The following is a 26,411-nucleotide window of genomic DNA, read 5'->3' as shown; positions in this document are numbered from 1 at the left end:
CTATTGTAATTATTTTAGGGCACCACAAACTGGGTGCATATAAGACAACAGACATAATTGATAAGTGTTATGTGTGTTCTGCCTGTTCCACCAAAGGCCATTTCCCAGTCTCCCTCCCTCTGGGCCTCCCTACCCCTAAGACACAAAAACAGTGGAATTACACCAATAACCCTACAGTGGCCTCTAAGTGTTCAAGAGAAAGGAGGAGTCGCATGTCTCACTTTAAATCAAAAGCTAGAAATGATTGAGCTTAGTGGGAAAGGCATGTCAGAATGCAAGATAGGCTGAAAGCTATGTCTCTTGTGCTAAACACTTAGTCAAATTGTGAATGCAAAGGTAAAGTTCCTGAAGGAAATTAAAAGTGCTGGGCTGGGTATGGTGGCTCTTACCTGTAATTGCAACACTTTGGGAGGCTGAAGTGGGAGGATCACCTGAGGCCATGAGTTTGAGACCAGCCCTGGTAATATAACAAGACTCCCCCCACCACCATTTCTACTAAACAACAAACAAACAAAAATAGGCACAGTGGTGAGCATCTGTAGTCCTACCTTCTCAGGCTGAGGCAGGAGGTTCGAGCCCAGTAGTTCGAGCTATGATTATGCTACTATAATCTAGCCTGTGTGATAGAGCAAGATCCTGTCTAAAAAAATTTAAAAAATAATGGAAATTCGAAGTGCTACTTCAGTGGACACGAGAATGATAAGAAAGTGAAACAGCTTTATTGTTGATATGGAGAAAGTTTTAATGGTCTGGATAGAAGATTAAAATAGCCACAATAGTCCATTAAGTCAAATCCTAATCCAGACCCAGGCCCTAATTCTCTTCAATTCTGTGAAGGCCGAAAGCAGTGAGGGAGCTGCAGAAGAAAAGTTTGAAGCTAACAGAACTGAGCTCATGAGGTTAATGAAAGAAGCCGTCTCTAAGTGCAAGAGGAAGCAGCAAGTTATCCAGGAGATCTAGCTAAGATAATTGATGAAGATGGCTATACTAAATATCACATTTTCTTTTTCTTTCTTTTTTTTTTCTGTTGTTGTTTATTCTTGAGACAGGGTCTCACTCTGTCACCCAGCCTAGAGTGTAGTGGTGCAGTCATGGATCACTGCAGCCTCAAACTCCCAGGCTCAAGCTGTTCTCGCACCTCAGCTCCCCAAGTAGCAGGGACTTCAGGCATGTGCCACCACGCCATGCCCAGCTTTTTTTTTTTTTTTTTTTTTTGTAGAGGTAGGTTCACCATGTTGCCCAGGCTGGTCTCGAACTCCTGGGCTCAAGCAATCCTCCTGCCTCAGCTTCCCAAAGTGCTGGGATTACAAGTGTGAGCCACTGTACCTGATCTCATTTTTTTTTTTTGAGACGGAGTTTTGCTCTTGTTACCCAGGCTGGAGTGCAATGGTGCAATCTCGGCTCACCGCAACCTCCGCCTCCTGGGTTCAGGCAATTCTCCTGCCTCAGCCTCCCAAGTAGCTGGGATTACAGGCACGCACCACCACGCCCAGCTAATTTTTGTATTTTTAGTAGAGATGGGGTTTCACCATGTTGACCAGGATGGTCTCGATCTTGTGACCTCGTGATTCACCCACCTCGGCCTCCGAAAGTGCTGGGATTACAGGCGTGAGCCACTGCGCCCTGCCTGATCTCATATTTTTAATGTAGATAAAATAGCCCTCTGTTGGAAGAAGATGCTGTCTAAGATTTTCATAGCTAGAAAAAGTGAATGGCTGGTTTCAGAACTTCATGGGATAGGCTTCCTCTCTTATTAGGGGCTAATGCAGCTGGTGGCTTGATGTTGGCACCAATGTTTGTTATCATTCCGAAAATCCTAGAGTCCTTAAGAATTATGCTAAATCTACTCAGTCTGTGTTCTGCAAATGGAACAACAAAGCCCGAATGATAGGATGTCTGTTTATAGCATAGCTTACTGAATATTTTTAAGCCCATTGTTGAGATCTATCTCAGAAAAAAGATTTATTTCAAAATATTACTGCTCATTGACTATGCATCCAGTCACCCAAGAACTCCAATGGAGATGTACAAGGAGATTAATGTTATTTTTATGCCTACTAACACAGCATTCATTCCGCAACCCGTGGATAAAGGAATACTTTGATCTTTCAAATCTTGATTATTTAAGAAATACATATCATAAGGCTGCGACTGCCATAGATGGATCTGGGCAAAGTACATTGAAAATCTTCTGGAAAGGATTTGCCATTCGAAATGCCATTCATGGAAGGTGGTCAAAATACCTACACTGGCTGGCTGTGGTGGCTCAAGCCTATAACCCCAGCACACTGGGAGGCTGAGGTGGGTGGATCACTTGAGGTCAGGAGTTCAAGACCAGCCTGGCCAACGTGGTGAAACCCCGCCTCTACTAAAAATACAAAAATTATCCGGATATGGTGGCACATGCCTGTAATCCCAGCTACGAGGGAGGCTAAGGCAGGAGAATTGCTTGAACCCAGGAGGAAGAGGTTGCCGTGAGCTGAGATCATGCCACTGCACTCCAGCCTGGGTGACAGAGCAAGAGTCTGTCTCAAAAAAAAAAAAAAAAAAAAAAAGAATATCCCATAAACTTACTTGGTAAAGCATCAGTGGGGTTTCAGAGGAATGAAAGATACTATTGTGAATAAAATGCTATCAAACAGCATTACATGCCATAGAGAAATCTTTCATAAAAGGAAGAGTTGACCCACGTGGCAAACTACTTTGTCTTATTTTAAGAAATTGTCACAGCCATCTCAACCTTCAGAAAGTATCACTCTGATCAGTCAGTGGCCATCAACATCAAGGCAAGACCCCCCACCAACAAAAAGATATTATTCACTGAAGGCTGAGTTGATTTTTAGCATTTTTAGCAATAAAGTAATTTTGATTAAGGTATGTACTTTTTTTTTTACATGTAATGCTGTTGCACACTTATTAGACTACAGTATAAACAGAACTTTTATATATACTAGGAAACCTGAAAGTTCATGCAACTTACTTTATTGCAAATATTTATTGTGATATTTGCTTTATTGCTGTGGTTTGGAACCAGCCCTACAATATCTCCAAGGTATGCCTGTATAGGGAAAAACATAGTATAGTCAGCCCTCCAAATCCTGGATTCTGCTTCTGTGAATTCAATCAACTACATATCAAAAATATTTGGAAAAAAATTATACCTGTACTGGACAAATAGACATTTTTTTCTTGTCATTATGCCCTAAACAACAGAGGATAACAATGACTTACATAGCATACGTCGTATTAGGTGTTATCAATAATCTAGAGATGACTTAAAATATATGGGAGGATGTGCATAGGTTTTTTTTTTTTTTTTTTTTTTTTTTTTGAGCAGGAGTCTTGCTCCTGTTGCCCAGGCTGGAGTGCAATGGCGCAATCTCTGCTCACCACCACAACCTCTGCCTCCCGGGTTCAAGCAATTCTCGTGCCTCAGCCTCCCCAGCAGCTGGGATTATAGGCATATGCCACCATGCCCAGCTAGCTTTTGTATTATTAGTAGGGACGGGGTTTCTCTATGTTGGTCAGGCTGGTCTGGAATTCTTGACCTCAAGTGATCTGCCCGCCTCAGCCTCCCAGAGCACTGGGATTACAGGCATGAGCCACCACATCCAGCCTACTACACCATTTTGTATCTGGGACTTGAGCATCTGCAGATTTTGGTATCCATAGGAGGGCCTGAAATCAATCCCCCAAGGATACCGAAGGACAACTGTATATATAAGGTTCAGTACTATCCTTGATTTCAGGTATCCACTGGGGGTCTTGGAATGTATCCTCTGCAGGTAAGAGTGGACTACTATATAGTATTTGAGAAAGAAGTGTGTGTTACTATTTTTTTTTCATTGCATTTTAGGTTTTGGGGTACAGGTGAAGAACATGCAAGATTGTTGCATAGGTACACACATGGCAGCGTGATTCGCTGCCTTCCTCCTCTGTGTGTTATTATTTTTAAGCCACATTTATACACTTTGAAGTTGATCCATGTGATACTGCCACATTTTAGTTTAAAGTTTATTTATGTGATGTCGTATTTCTTAGTGTATACTTTAGACTTTGTATGAAACAAACCTACTAGAATGTAAGCTTCATGATGTTGGGAACCTTGTTTATCACTCTATCCCCAGAACTTAGGAGTGCTAAGTAAATGTTTATTAAATGAATCAATTAATAATTTTTTAAGTACATAGCTCATTTTAGAAAAATTGACATTAAAATATTTAAAATATGCTCACAACCTTTCCTTGCATTGTTGAAACAAATGAGGTATGCTATAGCCTAAATGTGTAATCCTATGTATACTATTCTTTCTGGGTAAATTTTTTGGTAGTGTAATTTGTTGTGCCTAATTAGAGTGTATTTTATCTTTCTTTTAAGACATATGCCTGGACATACAAGTCGAGAAGTACTAATCATCTTCAGCAGCCTTACAACTTGTGATCCATCTAATATTTATGATCTAATCAAGGTAGACCAAAAAATCAAAACCAAAGTTACAACTCTAAAGAGAATTCTATAGTAATTATATATATTTATGTATATATTTTTTGTGTGTATGTGATCCATCTTAGTGGTAGATGTAGTGAATTTATCACTAGTTTTCAGAGCATTCTTTATTTTTCAAACACATTAACTCTTAAATGTTTTTCTTCTTTCCTAAAACTATCTATCTACTTGGATTTTATGAAGACCCTAAAGGCAGCTAAAATTAGAGTATCTGTTATTGGATTGTCTGCAGAGGTTCGAGTTTGCACCGTACTTGCTCGTGAAACTGGTGGTATATATCTAATATCTTTAATATTTACTCATAATTACTATGTAGGAAATAATTTATTAAATTAGGATGTTTTAATCTGTTGTGAGGTATTAAAGTAGTCTAAAATATGGTCAGTCATCTTAAATATGTAATTAATTCTATAAGAAATCATCTCAAAATGCAAAGAATTTTCAGTACTTATGTCAGTATTTAGAGGAAGTATTATAACTCTTGGAAAACTGGAAGTTTTACTGTATGTTTTACTTTATAAAGATTTTGAATTGTAATTACAAGCCAGGCATGGTGGCTCATGTCTGTAATCCCAACACTTTGGTAGGCCAAGGCAGGAGAGTCACTTGAGTTCAGAAGTTTGAGATCAGTCTGGTTACCATACTGAGACCTGTCTATTTATATGTTAAAATAATAATAGAGCCGGGCGCGGTGGCTCAAGCCTGTAATCCCAGCACTTTGGGAGGCTGAGGCGGGTGGATCACGAGGTCAAGAGATCGAGACCATCCTGGTCAACATGGTGAAACCCCGTCTCTACTAAAAATACAAAAAACTAGCTGGGCGTGGTGGCGCGTGCCTGTAATCCCAGCTACTCAGGAGGCTGAGGCAGGAGAATTGCCTGAGCCCAGGAGGCGGAGGTTGCGGTGAGCTGAGATCGCGCCATTGCACTCCAGCCTGGGTAACAAGAGCGAAACTCCGTCTCAAAAAAAAAAAAAAAAAATAATAATAATAATAATAATAATAAATTGTAATACAGTTATTCCTAGAGAAGTTGATTTAGATATATTATTTAAATAAGGTTTTAAAAGTGATGATTTAACTAAAATTATTATTTTGAAAATTTACATTTTCAGATGATAAAACTTACAGGAATTACATAGAACGTATACTTCATTATGTCTACAAAGCTGTTTTTTTTTTTTTCTTTTCACCTTGTTAGGCACATACCATGTTATTTTAGACGAAAGCCATTACAAAGAATTACTCACACATCATGTTAGTCCTCCTCCTGCTAGCTCAAGTTCTGAATGCTCGCTTATTCGTATGGGTAAGTGTTCTTATATTTTTAAAAATATATATCTTGGCTCAAACTATGCTATTTTTGTTTTTGCACAAGTTGTTTTAACATTTAATTTTTTTTTAGGAAAAAATATGCTTGTTGAAGTAATTTTGAAAAGCAGAGAAGTTTAAAAAAAAAAAAGGAAACATATTAAAACTACCAGTAGTCTTCTCACCCAGAGAACACTGTTCGCTTTCTTTATTTTTAAGGCTAGAAAGGTATCAACTGTGTTTATAGAAAAATACATATATTAAGAAATTTTAAAAATAAGATACAAAGGTCGGGTGCAGTGGCTCATGCCTGTACTCCGAACACTTTGGGAGGCCGAGGTAGGTGGATCACCTCAGGTAAGGAGTTTGAGACCACCCTGGCAACATGGCGAAACCCTGTCTCTACTAAAAATATCAAAAATAGCAGGGCATGGTGGCGGGCATCTGTAGTCCCAGCTACTTGGGAGGCTGAGGTAGGAGAATTGCTTGAACTCAAGAAGTAGAGTTTGCAGTGAGCTGAGATTGTGCCACTGTACTCCAGTCTGGGCCACAGAGCAAGACTCTGTCTCAAAAAAAAAAAAAAAAAAAAAAGAAGTAAAATAAGCTCCAAAATCCTCTGTACTGTACTGTCTGATCAAAGCTGTGTAATATAAACTGCAAAGACAAAGCTTGCAGGGAAGTACACCAGATTGCTCGAAGGAGGGGAGATGATTGGTTTTGGATCACTTTTTTAAAATTTTGTTTTCAGCTGGGTGCGGTGGCTCACGCCTGTAATCCCAGCACTTTGGGAGGCCTAGGTGGGTCACGAGGTCAGGAGATCAAGACCATCCTGGCCAACACGGTGAAACCCTGTCTCTACTATAAATACAAAAATTAGTTGGGTATGGTGGCATGCACCTGTGATCCCAGCTACTCGGGAGCCTGAGGCAGGAGAATTACTCAAACCAGGGAGGCTGCAGTGAGCTGAGATCGCACCACTGCACTCCAGCCTGACGACAGTGAGACTCCTTCTCAAAATATATATATATATATTTTCTTCTGTTTTACAAAAATGTTGTGATGAAAATGTATTACACATCGCTTCTCAGCCTTTTGGCTAAGGTCAAGTGAAAATGTATTATATTTATATTGAAAGAAGGTATAACTTTTAAATAGAAAAAGAATCTCCTTATTTGATATATATATTTTAAAATGTCAGCGAAGTAGACTGCTTTTCTACTTTGTTTCTGGCCTTTTGTATTACTAGTCGACCTCTGTTTTCCATTGTCTTATGTGTTTAATGATGTCAGTAAGTATCTACTTTATTGTGTCTTGCAAGGATTGAGTTAATACAGATGAAGCATTTAGAATAATGCTTAATGTAAACATTCAATACATTTTAGGTATTATGTTGGCTAATCTTTTTGATTTACTGATATATTTTCTTATACCATTTTAAAGTTATTTAAATTTATAATTTATTTGTTAGAGTCCTTTAGGAATATTAACCCTTTCTCAGTCACCTGATGCAAATATTTTTCTAGTTGATTATTTGCCTTTACTTTTATTTATTTGTTTTGATATGTAGATATATTTAAATTTTTTATGTAATTTTTTAAAAATGGTTTTTGCTTTTCCTAAACATGTTTTCAGAATTTAAATTATATATAGAAAACATTATGTGAAATATTTGAGCATTCCAAAATTTTAAACATATAAGTATAAACTTAGATAAAATGAAGATGTACTATGATATGCTTCAGTTGTATCAGAAATGATGTAAAAAGTACAACCTCTTTAAAAAGTAGTGTTAATCATTATTAAGTTAGAAAATATATAGCTGGACATGGTGGCGGGCATCTGTAATCCCAGCTATGTGGGAGGCTGAGATGGGAGAATCGCTTTAACCTGGGAGGCAGAGGGTGCAGTGAGCCAAGATTGCACCACTGCACTCCAGCCTGGGCAACAGAGGAAAGACTCCATCTCAAAAAAAAAAAAAAAAAAAAAGGGAGAAAAGAAAACATATATGTGAACTTCAGAATTTGAAGTCATACATATAGATAGGTCTTTCCCCCATTTCCTCAACTTTTTCTTGTAGCTTGGAATTAGTTTAATCATGCTATAATAAGCTTATCTGAGAGGCAGGAAAGTGATATTTTGTACAACCTTATTGGCTTTTTGATAAGAACATTTTTAGGTTCTTAGTCCTAGAATTCTGCTCCTTGCTTGGAAAAAGAAAGTAATACATTTTCTTCTATGAAGGATTTCCTCAGCACACCATTGCTTCTTTATCTGACCAGGATGCAAAACCCTCTTTCAGCATGGCGTAAGTAAAGACCTTGAAATTATCAGTGATAATGTTTTTACATTTTTAATTCCTTCTTTTAAGTTATAAATTCAGAAGCTAGGCAATGAAGACTATCTCTGTGTAATTCTGTGGAATGATCTTATTACTAAGTAAAATAGTAAGTTTGAGAGAATTTTGTCGTATGCTACTAATCACCTAAGAAGAAAGTAGAGATGTAAGTGGATATATGTACTTGTTTATGTTAATAATAAAAACAACAGTATGGCCGGGCACGGTGGCTCACGCCTGTAATCCCAGCACTTTGGGAGGCCGAGGCGGGTGGATCACGAGGTCAAGAGATCGAGACCATCCTGGTCAACATGGTGAAACCTCGTCTCTACTAAAAATACAAAAAATTAGCTGGGCATGGTGGCGCATGCCTGTAATCCCAGCTACTCAGGAGGCTGAGGCAGGAGAATTGCCTGAACCCAGGAGGCGGAGGTTGCGGTGAGCCAAGATCGCGCCATTGCACTCCAGCCTGGGTAACAAGAGCGAAACTCTGTCTCAAAAAAAACAGGGCCGGTTGCGGTGGCTCACGCCTGTAATCCTAGCACTCTGGGAGGCCGGGGCGGGTGGATCACGAGGTCAAGAGATCGAGACCATCCTGGTCAACATGGTGAAACCCTGTCTCTACTAAAAATACAAAAAATTAGCTGGGCATGGTGGTGTGTGCCTGTAATCCCAGCTACTCAGGAGGCTGAGGCAGGAGAATTGCCTGAACCCAGGAGGTGGAGGTTGCGGTGAGCTGAGATCGAGCCATTACACTCCAGCCTGGGTAACAGGAGCGAAACTCCATCTCAAAACAAAACAAAACAAAACAAAACAAAAAACAAGCAGTATAGAAATAATACAAATTTAAAAAGGGGGTGGAGGAGAATTTTTTTTTTTAAATCTTTACTTCCGTGAGTGTGTAGGGAAAAGCAAAGGGATAGACCCTAGACTTTTTTGAATGCATCACTTTATGACAGGTATTTGTTCTGAGAAATGCATCATTAGGTGATACCATCATTGTGCAAACATCACGGTGTGCATACCTAGATAGTGCAGGCTACTATACATCTCAGTTATATGGTATAGCTATTGCTCCTAGCCTGCACACCTATACAGCATATTGCATGCCGAATAGTGTAGGCAGTTGTAATACGACACTTAGTATTTATGTAACTAAACACACGAAAGGTGCAATAAAAATATGGTATTATCTTATGGGACCACTGTCATATATGTGGTTCATCATTGACCAAAATGTTATATAGAATATTACTGTACCTTGTTTTTTTTTGTTGAGTTTTTTTTTTAGAGGATTCTCGCTTTGTTGCCCAGGCCGTGCAGTGGCATGATCTTAGCTCACTACAACCTCTGCCTGCTGGGTTCAGGTGATTCTCTTGCTTCAACCTCCAGAGTAGCTGGGACTACAGGAGCATGCTGCCACACCCGGCTCATTTTTTTTGTATTTTAGTAGAGATGGGGTTTCACTGAGTTGCCCAGGCTGATCACGAACTCCTGAGCTCAGGCACTCCACCACCCTTGGCCTCCAGAAGTGCTGGGATTACAGGTGTGAGCCACCGCACCCGGCCTACTATACCTTGTTTTAACTTTAGAGCTTTATATTTTACATAATTATAAAACGAAATTAAATTTAAGAGAGTTATTCTTAAAAATCACAAACAAGCCGGGCGCGGTGGCTCAAGCCTGTAATCCCAGCACTTTGGGAGGCCGAGGCGGGCAGATCACGAGGTCAAGAGATTGAGACCATCCTGGTCAACATGGTGAAACCCCGTCTCTACTAAAAAATAGAAAAAATTAGCTGGGCATGGTGGCGTGTGCCTGTAATCCCAGCTACTCAGGAGGCTGAGGTAGGAGAATTGCCTGAACCCAGGAGGCGGAGGTTGCGGTGAGCCGAGATCGCTCCGTTGCACTCCAGCCTGGGTAACAAGAGCGAAACTCCGTCTCAGAAAAAAAAAAAAAAAAGAATTAGTAGACAAAGATGTGGTAAGACAACAATTATAAATGTACTCCGTTCAGGAAATTAGAGAACATGATAATGGTAAGAAGAGATATGGAAGGTATAAAACAGACCCAAATCAAACTTCTGGTGATGAAGAGTACAGTGTTTTAGATGAATAATACATTGGATGAGATTAACAGTAAATTAAACACTATGGAAGAAAAATATTATTGAATTCAAGGATAGTAATGGAAACTTAAAGAGAAGGGCTGGGTGCAGTGGCTCACATATGTAATCCTAGCACTTTGGGAGGCCGAGGCAGGCAGATCACTTGAGACCAGGAATTTGAGACCAGCCTGACCAACATGGTGAAACCCTATCTCTGCTAAAAATACAAAAATTAGCTGTGCGTGGTGGCGCATGCCTGTAATCCCAGCTACTAGGGAAGCTGAGGTATGAAAATTGCTTAGACCCAGGAGACAGACGTTGCAGTGAGTCAAGATTGTGCCACTGCACTCCAGCTTGGGCATGAGTGAGACTCTGTCTCAAAAATAATAATAATGAAGAGAGGGGGAAAAAAATGAATGTAGCATAATTGAGCTATAAGACATACTCACAGATTTTAAAATAAACTTTTAGGCCAGATATGGTAGCTGACATCTATAATCCCAGCACTTTGAGAAGCTGAGACAGGTGGATCACTTGAGGCTAGGAGTTCGAGACCAGCCTGGTCAACATGTTGATTCCCCATTTCTACAAAAACTTATACAATTTTTAAAAATATAGCCTTTTTTTTTTTAGGTTGAGTTTTTGTTCTTGTCACCCAGGCTGGAGTGCAGTGGTGCAATCTCAACTCACTGCAACCTCTGCCGCCTGGATTCAAGCAGTTCTCCTGCTTCAGCCTCCCAAGTAGCTGGGATTACAGGCCCCCGGCTAATTTTTGTTTTGTTTTGTTTTGTTTTGTTTTGTTTTGAGATGGAGTCTCAAACTGTTGTCGGGGCTGGAATGCAGTGGCATGATCTCAGCCCACTGCAGCCTCCATCTCCCATGTTCAAGCAATTCTCCTGCCTCAGCCTTCCAAGTAGCTGGGATTACAGGTGTGCACCACTGCGCCCGGCTCATTTTTTTTGTTTTTGTATTTTTAGTAGAGACAGTTTTACTATATTGGCCAGGCTGGTCTCGAACTCCTGACCTCAGGTGATCCACCTGCCTTGGCCTCCCAAAATGTTGGGATTACAGGTGTGAGCCCCTGTGCCTGGCCAAAAATACAGACTTTTAAATAGATTTTTTTTTTAATTTCAATTTTAATTTTTTAATTTTAATTTTTACTTATTTATTTGCTTATTTTTTTAAGATGGGGTTTCACCAAGATGGCCAGGCTGGTCTTGAACTGCTGACCTCAGGTGATCCACCCACCTTGGCCTCCCAAGTGCTAGGATTACAGGCGTGAGCCACCGTGCCTGGCCTTTTTTTTTTTTTTTTTAAAGATGGGGTTTCACCATGTTGGTCAGGCTGGTCTTGAACTCCCGACCTCAGGTGATCCGCCCGCCTTGGCCTCCAAAGTGCTTGGATTACAGGCGTGAGCCACCACACCCGGCCTAAATAGATATTTAAGTAGTGTCACGTTTTAAGATCAAGGTAGTGTGCAGTCCTGCTCTAACTTTTCAGATCTTTATATATTCCCTTTTCCCCCCTACAGGCATTTGGATGGCAATACTGAGCCAGGGCTTACATTAGGAGGCTATTTCTGCCCACAGTGTCGAGCAAAGTACTGTGAGCTACCTGTCGAATGTAAAATCTGTGGTAAGAAACGAACTATTCATTATTCAGTAAATCTTGAATGACTTCTTATCTGTATTGCTGCTAAAATGCATGTAAATGTTAAGTTGTTCGTATGTTTCTAGATTTAATCTGTGCAAAGAGAAATAGGTCACTTTTTAAATTGTTATAAGTATAAAAGTAGCATTCTAGTTTCCTGATCCTTTTTCTGAAAAAAGTATATTCTTTAAAGGCAATGCAGTAGATCTAATAGACATTTTTCTGTCTCTTACCTTTATAAATAAAAGAATGAAAAATTAGGCCGGGCGCAGTGGCTCAAGCCTGTAATCCCAGCACTTTGGGAGGCTGAGGTGGGTGGATCACGAGGTTAAGAGATCGAGACCATCCTGGTCAACATGGTGAAACCCTGCCTCTACTAAAAATACTAAAAATTAACTGGGCATGGTGGCGCATGACTGTAATCCCAGCTACTCAGGAGGTTGAGGCAGGAGAATTGCCTGAACCCAGGAGGCGGCGGAGGTTGCGGTGAGCCGAGATCGCGCCATTGCACTCCAGCCTGGGTAACAAGAGCGAAACTCCGTCTCAAAAAAAAAAAAAAAAAAAGAATGAAAAATTAAATTGATAGAATTGTCTGATTTTATTTAATTTATAATATAAGCAAATAGACCAAGATAGTTTGGTTACACACTTAGTAACAGAACTAAGACTCCATCCTACAATCTTCTTTTATAGCCACAGGTAAAATTAATAACTGTCATCCTAAAAGAAACTGAAAATATTCTGTCTGAGTTGCATCTTTTGGCTTTTCAGCCATTGTCTTCATGGGTTTCAACTACTAAACATGTCTCTCTGCTTAATGTGTCAGGTCTTACTTTGGTGTCTGCCCCCCACTTGGCACGGTCTTACCATCATTTGTTTCCTTTGGATCCTTTTCAAGAAATTCTCCTAGAAGAATATAACGGAGAAAGGTATATCAGTTTGGATTAATTTATATTTGTTATAAGTGATAAGCTAATGTTCGAATAGATTGTTACTACCTTAAAATATAATCCTTCTAACTTGGACAAGAGTACTTATAATATGGAAGATGAGATGAAGAATGCCATGATTATGATTCAAATGGCTCATTGTTAAAATAGATCTGAATCTCCAGAATCCAGATAATTTCCATAAACCCATCTATGTATAAATAAGGGTGAAGATTATACTATTAAATCAGTTCTCCAGAAGGAAAAGGAAAAAAAAAAAAGACCCTGATTGGTAATATTTGCTGATTTCCATGTTTTTAATACCGTTATCATGGCCAGTTTTTGGTTTTTTTTTGAGACAGAGTTTCGCTCTTGTTACCCAGGCTGGAGTGCAATGGCACGATCTCGGCTCACCGCAACCTCCGCCTCCTGGGTTCAAGCAATTCTCCTGCCTCAGCCTCCTGAGTAGCTGGGATTACAGGCATGCGCCACCATGCCCAGCTAATTTTTTGTATTTTTAGTAGAGACGGGGTTTCACCATGTTGACAAGGATGGTCTCGATCTCTTGACCTTGTGATCCACCCGCCTCGGCCTCCCAAAGTGCTGGGATTACAGACTTGAGCCACCGCACCCAGCCTAGTCATGGCCAGTTTTTAGCTACCAGTTAACAACCAGCTGTCAAAATCCTTGAATATGTATTTAACAATTGATTCTCTTGAGCCAGTACAATCCAGTCCTAGCACACTACTAAAAATAAGAGGCTCATTTAGCACTTTGGGAGGCTGAAGTGGGTGGATCAGGAGTTGAGGACTAGCCAGGGCAACATAGTGAGACACTGTCTCTTAAAAAAGAAAATAATCCAAAAAAAAAAAAAAAAGAGAAACAACAACAAAAAAGAAAATAATTTGGCGTAACATAATCTATCTAAAATCTTTAAGTATTTTACAAGTGCTGTTTGTGTGAAATACAACAAATAAAGTCTGAAATAGAGGTGGGTCAATCTTTTGTAGAATAGTTTTCAGAAAATAAAGATTTACTACTTTTAAGAACATCCAGGATTTAGGAATCACATTAAACATTTACTGGCTAGCAGACAATTATGTATTCATCTTGCTTTTCACACTTAAATCATTTGGAAGTAATTTAATATCACCATATTTAGGTCAATGATGTTTTTAAAAGTGTTACATATTTCATGAATAATTATGGTTTATATAACCAATTACTTCCTGTTGGATTTTTTTTTTTTTTTTTTTTTGAGATGGAGTCTCACTCTGTCTTTCTAACTACAACCTCCGCCTTCCAGGCTCAAGTGATTCTCCTGCCTCAGCCTTCCCAGTAGCTGGGATTACAGGTGCCTGCCACTATGCCCAGTTAATTTTTTGTATTTTTAGTAGAGATGGGGTTTCACCATATTGGCCAGGCTGGTCTTGAACCTCAGGTGATCTACCTGCCTCGGCTTTCCAAAGTGCTGGAATTACAGATATGAGCCACCATGCCTGGCTCAGGGGTATTCTTAACTCTTTTTCTTGAAAGTCTTGTTTGAAAAGAATTACTTATTAATGAAAGGATTCTAGTTATTGAGATTTTGCTGAACTATTTTAATGAGTGAATTCTAAGAAAAATTCTTAAACTTTTTTTTTTTTTTTTTTTTTTTTTTTTCCAGATTTTGTTATGGATGTCAGGGGGAATTGAAAGACCAGCATGTAAGTTCATTGGCTTTCTAAATACTAAGAAATGTACAAGAATTATTGGAAAAAAATGGTGCTATAAGTTTTCAACAGGTTGAAAGACCAGGCTCATATCAGTTTATTTCTTGTAAAGATAATTATAATAAGAAGAGGTAAAATGGGAACAAAATAGTTTAAATAGTAGTTTTGTTATTCTGCATCCTAATTTTTGTTATAAATGTATTTTGTAACTTACGTTTTCAAACTTTTTTTTTTTTTTTTTTGAGACGGAGTTTCGCTCTTGTTGCCCAGGCTGGAGTGCAATGGCATGATCTTGGCTCACCGCAACCTCCGCCTCCTGGGTTCAGGCAATTCTCCTGCCTCAGCCTCCTGAGTAGCTGGGATTACAGGCACACGCCACCATGCCCAGCTAATTTTTAGTATTTTTAGTAGAGACGGGGTTTCACCATGTTGACCAGGATGGTCTCGATCTCTTGACCTCGTGATCCACCCACCTCGGCCTCCCAAAGTGCTGGGATTACAGGCTTGAGCCACCGCGCCCGGCCACGTTTTCAAACTTTTTTTATTAAAAATTTTTTTTCTGCTGGGCACCGTGGCTCAAGCCTGTAATCCCAGCACTTTGAGAGGCTGAGGCGGGTGGATCACAAGGTCAAGAGATCGAGACCATCCTGGTCAACATGGTGAAACCCCGTCTCTACTAAAAATACAAAAAATTAGCTGGGCATGGTGGCGTGTGCCTGTAATCCCAGCTACTCAAGAGGTTGAGGCAGGAGAATTTCCTGAACCCAGGAGGCGGAGGTTGCAGGGAGCCGAGATCACGCCATTGCACTCCAGCCTGGGTAACAAGAGTGAAACTCCGTCTCAAAAAAAAAAAAAAAATTTTTTTTTCTTCATTTTTTTGATGCTTTGATCATTTTGCCTACTTTGGTACACCCTTGTAAAACATGTAATTTACCTTTAGCTTTCAAGCTAAACTGCATTTAGTCTGGAAGTATTTAAAGTATTTTCTTCATACAGTTTTTTTTTTGAGATGTAGTCTCACTCTATCACCCAGGCTGAAGTGCAGTGGCATGATCTTGGCACATTGCAATCTCTGCCACCTGGGTTGAGGCGATTCTCCTGCCTCCGCCTCCTGAGTACCTGGGATTACAGGTGCCTGCTGCCATGCCTAGCTAATTTTTGTAGTTTTTCTTTTTAGTAAAGATGGGGTTTCACCATCTTGGCCAGGCTGGTCTTAAACTCCTGACCTCGTGATACATCTGCCTTGGCCTCCCAAAGTTCTGGGATTATAGGCGTGAGCCACCGTCCCTGGCCATATTATACTTTAAGCTGTGTGATAACACATTGATGTTGTTTAAGGTGGCCACAGATCATGGGTGATTCTTCCATTAGGCCAATGATAAAATTTTTTTTTTAGTTTCGAAGAGGGGCAACTTTAATATATAAACTTGTGTAGATATAAATAATATATATCGCTGTCTAGCTGTTAATTTTTTAGTTACATGTTCATATTTAAAACCATATTATATAAAATATTAATTAGAAGTATTGCTATTCCACTGTCACATTTTATAAAACAATTTTAAATACCTGTTTGACATCAGTAGCTTCATCTTTACTGGAACCACTTTTTGAATTGTTTGAAGTTTTTGATTTTATTTTTTGAGACAGACTCTTGCTCTGTCACCCAGGCTGGAGTGCAGTGATGCGATCTTGGCTCACTGTAACCTCTGTCTCTCAGGTTCAAGCAATTCTCGTGCCTCAGCCTCCCAAATAGCTGGGATTACAGGTGTGTGCCACCGTGCCTGGCTAATGTTTGTGTTTTTAGTAGAGACTGGGTTTCTCCATGTTGGCCAGCTGGTCTTGAACTCCTAGGCTCAAGCAATCTGCCTGCCTTGGGGTCCCAAAGTGCTGGGATTACAGGTGTGAGCCACGTTTGAGCCTCATTTGAATTTTTAGGAATAGAATAGGTCATCATCTATGTTAAATTTTTAGGCTTCTCTCTTTTTTTTTTTGAGTTGGAGTTTCGCTCTTGTTACCTAGGCTGGAGTGCAATGGCGCGATCTCGGCTCACCGCAACCTCTGCCTCCTGGGTTCAGGCAATTCTCCTGCCTCAGCCTCCTGAGTAGCTGGGATTACAGGCACGTGCCACCATGCCCAGCTAACTTTTTTTTTTTGTATTTTTAGTAGAGACGGGGTTTCACCATGTTGACCAGGATGGTCTCGATCTCTTGACCTCGTGATCCACCCGCCTCGGCCTCCCAAAGTGCTGGGATTACAGGCTTGAGCCACCGCGCCTGGCCACTAGGCTTCTCTTTTTAATTGAATCAATCAGGTGGTCTTGCTAAGCTTTCAAAAGTAGCACTGGTTTGAAGCTCATATATCTTTCTCAAATAGTTTCTTAGAGTGAAGTAATTGAGAGTGGACTATAATAAAATAGGCTTCAAAGACTCAAAAACAAAGTCATTCCCTCATTCTAAGGGATAGTTTTGCGGAAGAAATTAATTGCCTTAGATTTGAGAATCTAGAGTACATTGGAAGTAATAAAGTAGGTAGTGGGGAAAATTGATAGAGATATAAAAGAGCAAAGCACACCTTGAATGTCATCTAGATGTGCTGTAATTAATTTTTGGAAACCACTTTTGTTTATTCAATTTCCTGTTTTCACTACAGGTTTATGTTTGTGCTGTGTGCCAAAATGTCTTCTGTGTGGACTGTGATGTTTTTGTTCATGATTCTCTACACTGTTGCCCTGGCTGTATTCATAAGATTCCAGCTCCTTCAGGTGTTTGATTCCAGCATGTATACATTGTGTTAAAAACAAATTTGCAACCGTGAATAAAATGACTTCTTTAGAAGAAGGTTCATTTAAAACATGAAAGAAAAATCTGACTTAAGAAACTGTTTGCTAAGAAAAGGTAATATTTTATTAAATTTTAAATTTGTGTTCTGGAATTCAGTGCCTGGAATTCAGTAGTACTTCACTCAATTAACTTTGTTTTCTATTATTTTGAGTTATACTGTTTTCAAAGTCATTATGCATTATTATGTGTAAATTACTTATAATTAAATTGATGCGATAATTTTGTTTTTTTAATTAAATACAGAATCTTTATGATTTATGTTAATTCATTTTTAGTGTAAGAAGAAAATTAAGTCTAAATGTAAATTCAGTAAGTTTAAATGTAAATTTAGTGTAAGATGAAAATTTATCAATAGTTATGAAATTAGGCTGGGTGCTGTGGCTCATACCTATAATCCCAACACTTTCAGAGGCTGAGGTGGGCAGATCACCTGAGGTCAGGAGTTTGAGACCAGCCTGGCCAACATGGTGAATTCCTGTCTCTACTAAAAATACAAAACAATTAGCCAGGCATGGTACTTCACGCCTGTAGTCTTAGCTACTTGGGAGGCTGAGGCAGGAGAATCACTTGAATCCGGTAGGTGGAGGTTGCAGTGAGCTGAGATCGTGCCACTGCACTCCAGCCTGGGTGACGGAGCAAGACTCCGTCTCAAAAAAAAAAAAGGTATGAAGGTATGAAATTAATACCTATGAAATAATACACTGCTACATCCACCAGAGGGATCTTTTTAGGTTTAACCAAACATTTGGAATATATTTATCAAGTTAGTACATCTGAAATTATTTGTGGCAGTGACCAACAGAAGTCACTTTAAACATTCAAACTCCTAAGACTACCATAGTTGGTACCATACTTGGTACCTATACTTGGTACCATACTAAGGTACCATACTTGGTACCTACTTACTCAAAAGGATATTAAACAGAAACAACAGCCTGCCAGCACAGTGTCACTCAGTCCTCATTAGCAGTGGAAGTCCTTGTAGCAGTCCACTAGTACAATTTAGGTGCAAGGAGATCAGATCCTCCACAGGCATCAGGGAACCAGTATCTCTTAACAATTCCATAAAACGGGCTTCCAGGGTATCCACAAGGGATATGTCATTTTTAAGAGTCACCATATTCAGAAAAGCCTAAAGCTTGAAATCTCCCTTAGATTATTTATAGTGCATCCCAATCCAGATACAGCAACAGTTATGATTGATTTTTACTATGAACAAAGTTGCCTAAAACCATAGTTGATACCAACCATGGTCATCAGTTACCATGGTTAACAGAGCACTAAAAGTTTGACAGAAGGTGAGATTCAAAGCCTTTCACTCTCATATGCTAAACCTTTCGCTTTACTCTGGGTCATCGGAGAAACTTAGGTGAGATTGTGTTTTAGGTTTAATGCAGATATATCATTATAGACAGAACTCTTTTCTGGTTATATCCAATTAAGAGTAAATCAGGCTTTCATAGCAAAGGTACGTCTATTTTATATATATAAACTTTAGGTACTCTAGATTTAGTTTCACTATGAAATTTGTGATTTTATAACTGAGAATTTTTAGTAAAAAACATTCCCAGTATCGCTTCTCGGCCTTTTGGCTAATATTAAGTGTAGTATCTGTTCTTATCAGTTTAATCGGATACGTCCTCTATCCAAGGACAATATATTAAATGGATTTTTGGAGCAGGGAGATGGAATAGGAGCTTGTTCCATCCACTCTACACATCGACCTGGTATTTCAGTACTTCCAGGAACGGTGCACCCCCTCCAGTAAAAACAAAAAAACTTTACCCGTAAAGACAATGTAATCCCACCCTGAAGAGTCTATTTAGGGAGCCCAGGAATATGCATTTTTAGTAAGTACACACACACGCACACACACACACACACGCACACACACACACACATTATATGTATATATATAGTGACTAAAGTAACAGGAGTTTTTCTCAGAAGTCACTCCCAAGAACCTAGACCTAGTGCAGGCGTCCCCAAACTGCGGCCCCCTGAGGCCATTTATCCGGCCCCCCTCCGCACTTCAGGAAGGGGCACCTCTTTCATTGGTGGTCAGTGAGAGGAGCACAGTATGTGGCGGCCCTCCAACGGTCTGAGGGACAGTGAACTGGCCCCCTGTGTAAAAAGTATGGAGACGCCTGACCTAGTGGTTCTTTATGTGGAACAAATTTCAGCTATAGGTAACCTGGTAACTGCTATTTTCTCTCATCTCCTCTGTCAACAGAGGTATCAGTGGCTTGCAGGAGATGCCTTTAATACTCTCAGAGTATTCTATCTTCCCTTACCTGGTTTAGAAGGAAGGCCTTCAGTAGTTACCTACTAAAAATTTACTAGAACTCTATTAGAGACTCACCTCTCGACCTGATAAAAAGGGATATCCAGTGTGTGTTTTCAAAGCTTTATCTCTTTCTACAGTTTTGAGTTTTACTTGCATATTTGATAAGGTTAAGGCGAAATTTTAGTTACGCTTAAGGAGCTATTTTTTTCACAATTATAGAGAAAATTTTGGTCTGTTGAAGATTGCAGAAATAGAAATGGTGATATAAGACAGTTCTGGCTTTTAATTTTTTTCTTAAAACTCTACAGTAAGCCGGGCGCGGTGGCTCAAGCCTGTAATCCCAGCACTTTGGGAGGCCGAGGCGGGTGGATCACAAGGTCAAGAGATCGAGACCATCCTGGTCAACATAGTGAAACCCCGTCTCTACTAAAAATACAAAAAATTAGCTGGGCATGGTTGTGCGTGCCTGTAATCCCAGCTACTCAGGAGGCTGAGACAGGAGAATTGCCTGAACCCAGGAGGCGGAGGTTGCGGTGAGCCGAGATCGCGCCATTGCACTCCAGCCTGGGTAACAAGAGCGAAACTCCGGCTCAAAAAAAAAAAAAAAAAAAAAAAACTCTACAGTATACTGCAATAGTGAAGGAAACTATTAACATGAGAGATCTTCTGAATAGTATGTCTTTCTGAGTTCCACTGTTCAGTTACAAAACTCCTTCATGCTTAAAATTCATTATGAAAATTAGATTTATTTTAGATACTTTGAAGTGTATACATTTTTATTTCATAATTTTTATTATGTTAATCTTTGTCTTTGAACTAAAGCATTTAGTTCATTTATATTTACTTTGTACATTTTATATTTAATAAATATATTTATTTATAAAAAGATTACCACTGACATATTTGGGTTTAAATCTATTATCTTCGTGTTATTGGTTCCAACAATTCCATCATTCCATTTTTTAAAATAATATCTTTAACTGCATATTTGAACTATCTTTTCTTTCTTGCCTTCTTTTGGATTACTTACTTTCTAACATTCTGTGTTTTTCCTCACTAGTTTGAAAATTGTTTACATTGTTTTTATTCTTTCAGTGTTTGTCCTAGAAATTACAAAAAACAGAATTTCTTTTTTTTTTTTTTTTTTTTGAGACGGAGTTTCGCTCTTGTTACCCAGGCTGGAGTGCAATGGCGCAATCTCGGCTCGCCGCAACCTCCGCCTCCTGGGTTCAGGCAATTCTCCTGCCTCAGCCTTCTGAGTAGCTGGGATTATAGGCATGTGCCACCATGCCCAGCTAATTTTTTGTATTTTTAGTAGAGACGGGGTTTCACCATGTTGACCAGGTTGGTCTCGATCTCTTGATCTCATGATCCACCCACCTCGGCCTCCCAAAGTGCTGGGATTACAGGCTTGAGCCACCGCGCCCGGCTTAACAAACAGAATTTCTTAACCTAGGTCCCCTAGAAAGTAGAACCTGAGGCAAACATGAAAGTGTTGTTACTTTATTAGGAAGGGGCAGATCTAGGGGGGTGAGAGTGTGGAAGAAAAGGGAAAACAAGGCCAGGAAAAATGTGGTGCACTGTGTTACTACAGTAGCTTGGCTTCCTGACAAGCTGTGATGAGATACAGGAGCCTCCCAGCAAGTGTGTTCACTTAGGGTGTGGGGCTTCTCCAGAAGGTTTATAAGGAGAAACTGCCCCTCTGAGCAGTCCATTGAAGGGAGGAAGGAGAGGTAACTTACTTTCCTAACTTCTTCCATTTCCCATTGATTCTAGCTTGCCTATAGGGCTGTGTCATCTAGCCCGTCTCTTGCTCACTGGTGTGGCATTGCATCCACCTCTAGAAGGATTTCTCAATACTTTATTACTTCCTCATGTTTATGGTCATGTCTGTGTTCAGCTGTAACTCTAGAATGGTTGGGAAATTCATAGCACGAAATTATTTCAGGAGTGGTGAGAAGGAAAGGGTACAATCAGCCCTTGGGGAGTAGGTTAGTGGAATCCCAGTCCTGAGGCCATTAGTGGATGGCAGAGTTTAGGAGCAAAGGTGAGAAGTTTCAGTCCTTGGGCCCTATAGTAAGAAGAACAAGGATACAGGAGGTTGTCACACTTCTGAGAAGTAGTCTTAGAGTGCCCTAGTATCCCCTTTTGAGTCCAGTTCTGTAAGGGCAGAGGAGTCATTATTTCCAGGTAATCTAATTCTGTTCTTGGGGGAGGTATTACAAGATGAACTGGGATCCTGATGTGATTTAATTATTGATTTCACCTGACTGAATTGCTATTTAAGTCACACCTCAGGACCCTGGAAACAATAAACAATTTGCTCATTCATTAATCTATTAATTCAACAAACTTGGACATCTGCTGTAAGTCTAACAGGACATTAGTTATCAGGGATGTAGACACTAAAAAGAAGTATCTAACCTCATGCATCTGTGAATCTCCCCATCTAAAAAGACACAGCTTTGTAAAGAAGCTTGTGTGAAAGTGCTAACAACATCCCAAGTTTTACGGGGGTGTAGGACAGGCATGGTAACATGGGTTTGGAGGCAGCTTAGATGTCTAAAGGGCCAGGCAGAGTGCAGATAAGTGAGGGGGGCCATCTGATGCAAAGTGGGGACATCTGGAAAGCACTCGTCCCATCTAAAGGAGGCAGCCTCTGAGAGGCTGGGGATCAGGGATAGAAGGGAGATGTACTTTTCACTGTAAGTCCTTTTGTATCTTTTAAATTTTGTGACTTAATTCAAAAAAATGTAAAAAATTTTTAAAGTGAAGTAACCATTATTTGGTCCCATCCTATTTGTTCCTTCTGGGAATGATACTTAAAGAGAAACTAAAAACTGGATTTTTTTTTTTTTTTTTTTTTTTTTTTGAGACAAGGTCTTGCTCTGTTGCTCAGGCTGGAGGAGCACATTGGTACAATCATGGCTCACTGCAGCCTTGACCTTCCAGACTCAAGTGGTGGTTCCACTTCAGACTCCCTAGTAGCTGGTACCACAGGTGTGTGCCACTGCACCTGGCTAACTTAAAAAAAATTTTTTTGTATAGACAGGGTGCCCCTATGTTGCCCAGGCTGGTCTTGAACTCCTGGGCTCAAGTGATCCTCCCGTCTAGACCTAAAGTGCTGGGATTACAAGCATGAGCCACCACACCCAGCCTAAAAACTGAATTTTTTATGAGACAGGGTCTCACTCTTGCCCAGGCTGGAGTGCAGTGACATGATTTCTGCTCACTGCAGCCTCCACATCCTGGGCTCAAGCACTCCTCCCACCTCTGCCTTCCAAGTAGCTGAGACTACAGGTATGCCCAGCTAATTTTTTTTTATTTTTTGTAGAGATGGGGTCTTGCCATGTTGCCCAAGCTGGTCTTGAACTCCTGAGCTCAAGTAATTTGCCCACCCCCGTCTCCCGAAGTGTTGGGATTACAAGCGTGAGCCACCATGCTTAGCCATAAAAACTGGATTTTTAAAGTGAATTATCCCAAGTTTGAGATGTTGGCATCTAATTTAGAAAAACACAGAGGCTAAGTAAAATTTATCTTCAGGCTGCCAGTTTACAAACTTTGGCCTGGTCCTTTTTTTTTTTTTTTTTTTTTTTTTATCAATTATCATCAGGTCATCAGGGCAGATAATCTTTTGTTTTTTTTTTTTAAGATGGAGTCTGTCTCCCAGGTTGGAGTGCAGTGGTGCAATCTTGGCTCACTGCAACTTTCGCCTCCTGGGTTCAAGCAATTCTGCCCCAGCCTCCTGAGTAGCTGTGCCACCACGCCCGGCTAACTTTTTGTGTTTTTAGTAGAGACGGGTTTCACCGTGTTAGACAGGATGGCCTCGATCTCATGACCACGAGATCCGCCCACCTCAGCCTCCCAAAGTACTAGGATTATAGGGCAGATAATCTTTTCAGTTTCAGGTGTTATACTTTCCTGGGATATACTCCTCTTAGGGGATAATTTATTTTTTTGTTTTTGTTTGAGACAGGCTTGCTTTGTCACCCAGGCTAGAGTGCAGTGGCACGATCTTGGCTCTCAAGTAGCTAAGACTAAAGGTGTGCACAACCATGCCTGGCTGATTTTTTTTTTTTTTTTTTTTTTGTAAAGATGGTCTGTTGCTGTGTTGTCCAGTCTGGCCTCAACTCCTGCCCTCAAACAATCCTTTCTCCTAGGTCTCCCAAAGTGCTGGGATTACAGACATTAGCCACTGTGCCTAGCTTTAGGTCAGGTTTTAATCATTAAGAATTGACTCTAGGGCTGGGCGCGGTGGCTCAAGCCTGTAATCCCAGCACTTTGGAAGGCCGAGGTGGGTGGATCACGAGGTCGAGAGATAGAGACCATCCTGGTCAACACGGTGAAACCCCGTCTCTACTAAAAATACAAAAAATTAGCTGGGCATGGTGGCGTGTGCCTGTAATCCCAGCTACTCAGGAGGCTGAGGCAGGAGAATTGCCTGAACCCAGGAGGCGGAGGTTGCGCTGAGCCGAGATCGCGCCATTGCACTCCAGCCTGGGTAACAAGAGTGAAACTCCGTCTCAAAAAAAAAAAAAATTGACTCTATAGTCAGTGACTCTAAATGTAGTGTTTTGACCAGTAGGTAGCATTAGCATCACCTGATAACTCATTAGAAATGCAAATTCGGCCGGGTGCGGTGGCTCAAGGCTGTAATCCCAGCACTTTGGGAGGCCGAGGCGGGTGGATCACGAGGTCAAGAGATCGAGACCATCCTGGTCAACATGGTGAAACCCCGTCTCTACTAAAAATACAAAAAAATTAGCTGGGCATGGCGGCGTATGCCTGTAATCCCAGCTACTCAGGAGGCTGAGGCAGGAGAATTGCCTGAACCCAGGAGGCGGAGGTTGTGGTGAGCCGAGATCACGCCATTGCACTCCAACCTGGGTAACAAGAGCGAAACTCCGTCTCAAAAAAAAAAAAAAAAAAAAAGAAATGCAAATTCTTGGCTGGGAGTGGTAGCCCACGCCTGTAATTCCAGCACTTTGGGAGGCTGAGGCGGGTAGATCACAAGGTCAGGTGTTCAAGACCAGCCTGACAAACATGGTGAAACCCCGTCTCTACTAAAAATACCAAAATTAGCCAGGCGTGGTGCACGCCTGTAATCCCAGCTACTCAGGAGGCTGAGGCAGGAGAATCACTTGAACTTGGGAGGCAGAGGTTGCAGTGAGCCAAGATCGCACCACTGCACTCCAGCTTGGGACAGCACGAGACTCCATCTCAAGCAAACAAACAAAAAAAGAAATGCAGGCCGGGTGCGGTGGCTCACGTCTATAATCCTAGCACTTTAGGAGGCCGAGGCGGGCAGATCACCTGAGGTCGGAAGACCAGCCTGACCAACATGGAGAAACCCCATCTCTATAAAAAATTTTAAAAAAAAAGAAATGCAAGCTGAGCCCCATCACAGACCTGTTGAATCAAAAACTCTGAGGATGGCTCTGGCAGCCTTTGCTTTAACAAATTTTCCAGGTGATTATAATAAATGTTGAAGTATGAGAACTGCTGCCTGTAATCACATTACAGAGGTACTTAAGTAGCTTAAAAACAGGTCCTGATCATTGAATTCTACTAAACTTAAAAAACTGAATGCAGGTAACTTTATAAAAAAACAAATCTCAAACATGGAATTGTTTTTACACTTTTCTTAATGCTCTGTAAACATTAATGTATTTATATATGTACTTAGAATTTTTTTATTTTTTTTAGAGACAGAGTTTTGCTCTTATTACCCAGGCTGGAGTGCAATGGCACAATCTCGGCTCACTGCAACCTCCGCCTCCTGGGTTCAGGCAATTCTCCTGCCTCAGCCTCCTGAGTAGCTGGGATTACAGGCACACGCCACCATGCCCAGCTAATTTTTTGTATTTTTAGTAGAGACGGGGTTTCACCATGTTGACCAGGATGGTCTCTATCTCTTGACCTCATGATCCACCTGCCCCAGCCTCCCAAACTGCTGAGATTACAGGCTTGAGCCACCGTGCCTGGCTGTAGTTAGAATTTTTAAAAATCAATTTTATTCAGTTATAATTAACATACAGTAAAAATGTTTCCATCTTGAGTAATTCCTTGCCTTTTGACAAGTGTTCTGTACCCATGCAACGACCACCACAATCGAGAGAGAACATCTTCATCACTCCAGAAGGACTCCTTTGCAGTCAGTACTCCCTAGGAGTTCCAGCTGCCAGTGACATTGATCTGTTTTCTGTCACTGTAGATGAGATTTGTTTCTTATATACAATTTTTAAAAATTAAATGATATGGTATGTATGGTTTGTTTTGCTTAGCATAATGTTTTTGAGACTTACTGATTTGTTGCCTATATCAATAGTTTGCTGCTTTCTATAGCCTGTATTTCATTTATATCTGGTTGCTTTGTTTATCCATGTGTTTATCTCCAATGGACATTGGGTTGTTTCTGATTTTTTGGTTATTATGAATAAAGTTGCTATGAACATTATTGTATAGATCTTTGTGGGTTCATGTGTTTTTGTTTTTCTTGGGTAAATATGTAGGAATGGAATTGCTAGATTGCATGGCAAGAGTATACTTAGCTTTCCATGACACCAGTGAACTGTTTTTCCAAAGACATTGTATTAATACCATTTTACATTCCCACAACCAGTGTATGAGGGGTCCAGTTGCTCCACATCCTCAACTATCAGTTGATACTGTACAGTACAAATGTTAATTTTTAGAACATCTTCACAACTTGGGAGTAGTGATTTCTTAGAAC

At 40.4% G+C, this 26,411-nt stretch overlaps 1 protein-coding gene and 1 non-coding gene across 8 annotated transcripts in view; both read left to right on the top strand.

The window, feature by feature from the left end:
* Nucleotides 1–26,135, top strand: part of GTF2H2C (GTF2H2 family member C) — a 39,704-nt gene extending 13,569 nt beyond the window's left edge. For 4 of the 7 annotated variants that reach the window (XM_074385016.1, XM_039468225.2, XM_074385019.1 and 1 more), the window contains 8 exons: nucleotides 4,378–4,468; nucleotides 4,690–4,777; nucleotides 5,706–5,813; nucleotides 8,057–8,120; nucleotides 11,789–11,892; nucleotides 12,734–12,836; nucleotides 14,503–14,542; nucleotides 17,201–26,135. In XM_074385016.1, the coding sequence (XP_074241117.1) occupies nucleotides 4,378–4,468; nucleotides 4,690–4,777; nucleotides 5,706–5,813; nucleotides 8,057–8,120; nucleotides 11,789–11,892; nucleotides 12,734–12,836; nucleotides 14,503–14,542; nucleotides 17,201–17,320 (718 nt within the window). In that variant the 3' untranslated portion in view covers nucleotides 17,321–26,135. The remainder of the gene's footprint in view (nucleotides 1–4,377; nucleotides 4,469–4,689; nucleotides 4,778–5,705; nucleotides 5,814–8,056; nucleotides 8,121–11,788; nucleotides 11,893–12,733; nucleotides 12,837–14,502; nucleotides 14,543–17,200) is intronic. The other 3 variants (XM_074385010.1, XM_074385012.1, XM_039468228.2) reach the window with 2 other exon arrangements.
* On the top strand, nucleotides 18,964–19,152 carry LOC120365380 (U2 spliceosomal RNA). Its single transcript, XR_005580335.1, has one exon. It is a non-coding gene; the product is annotated as a U2 spliceosomal RNA (small nuclear RNA).
* Nucleotides 26,136–26,411: the final 276 nt, after the last annotated feature.

Source organism: Saimiri boliviensis, chromosome 1 (assembly GCF_048565385.1).
Source record: "Saimiri boliviensis isolate mSaiBol1 chromosome 1, mSaiBol1.pri, whole genome shotgun sequence".
Lineage (NCBI taxonomy): Eukaryota > Metazoa > Chordata > Mammalia > Primates > Cebidae > Saimiri > Saimiri boliviensis.
The sequence above is the reverse complement of the archived record's forward strand: the minus strand, read 5'-3'. Positions and strand labels throughout refer to the sequence as shown.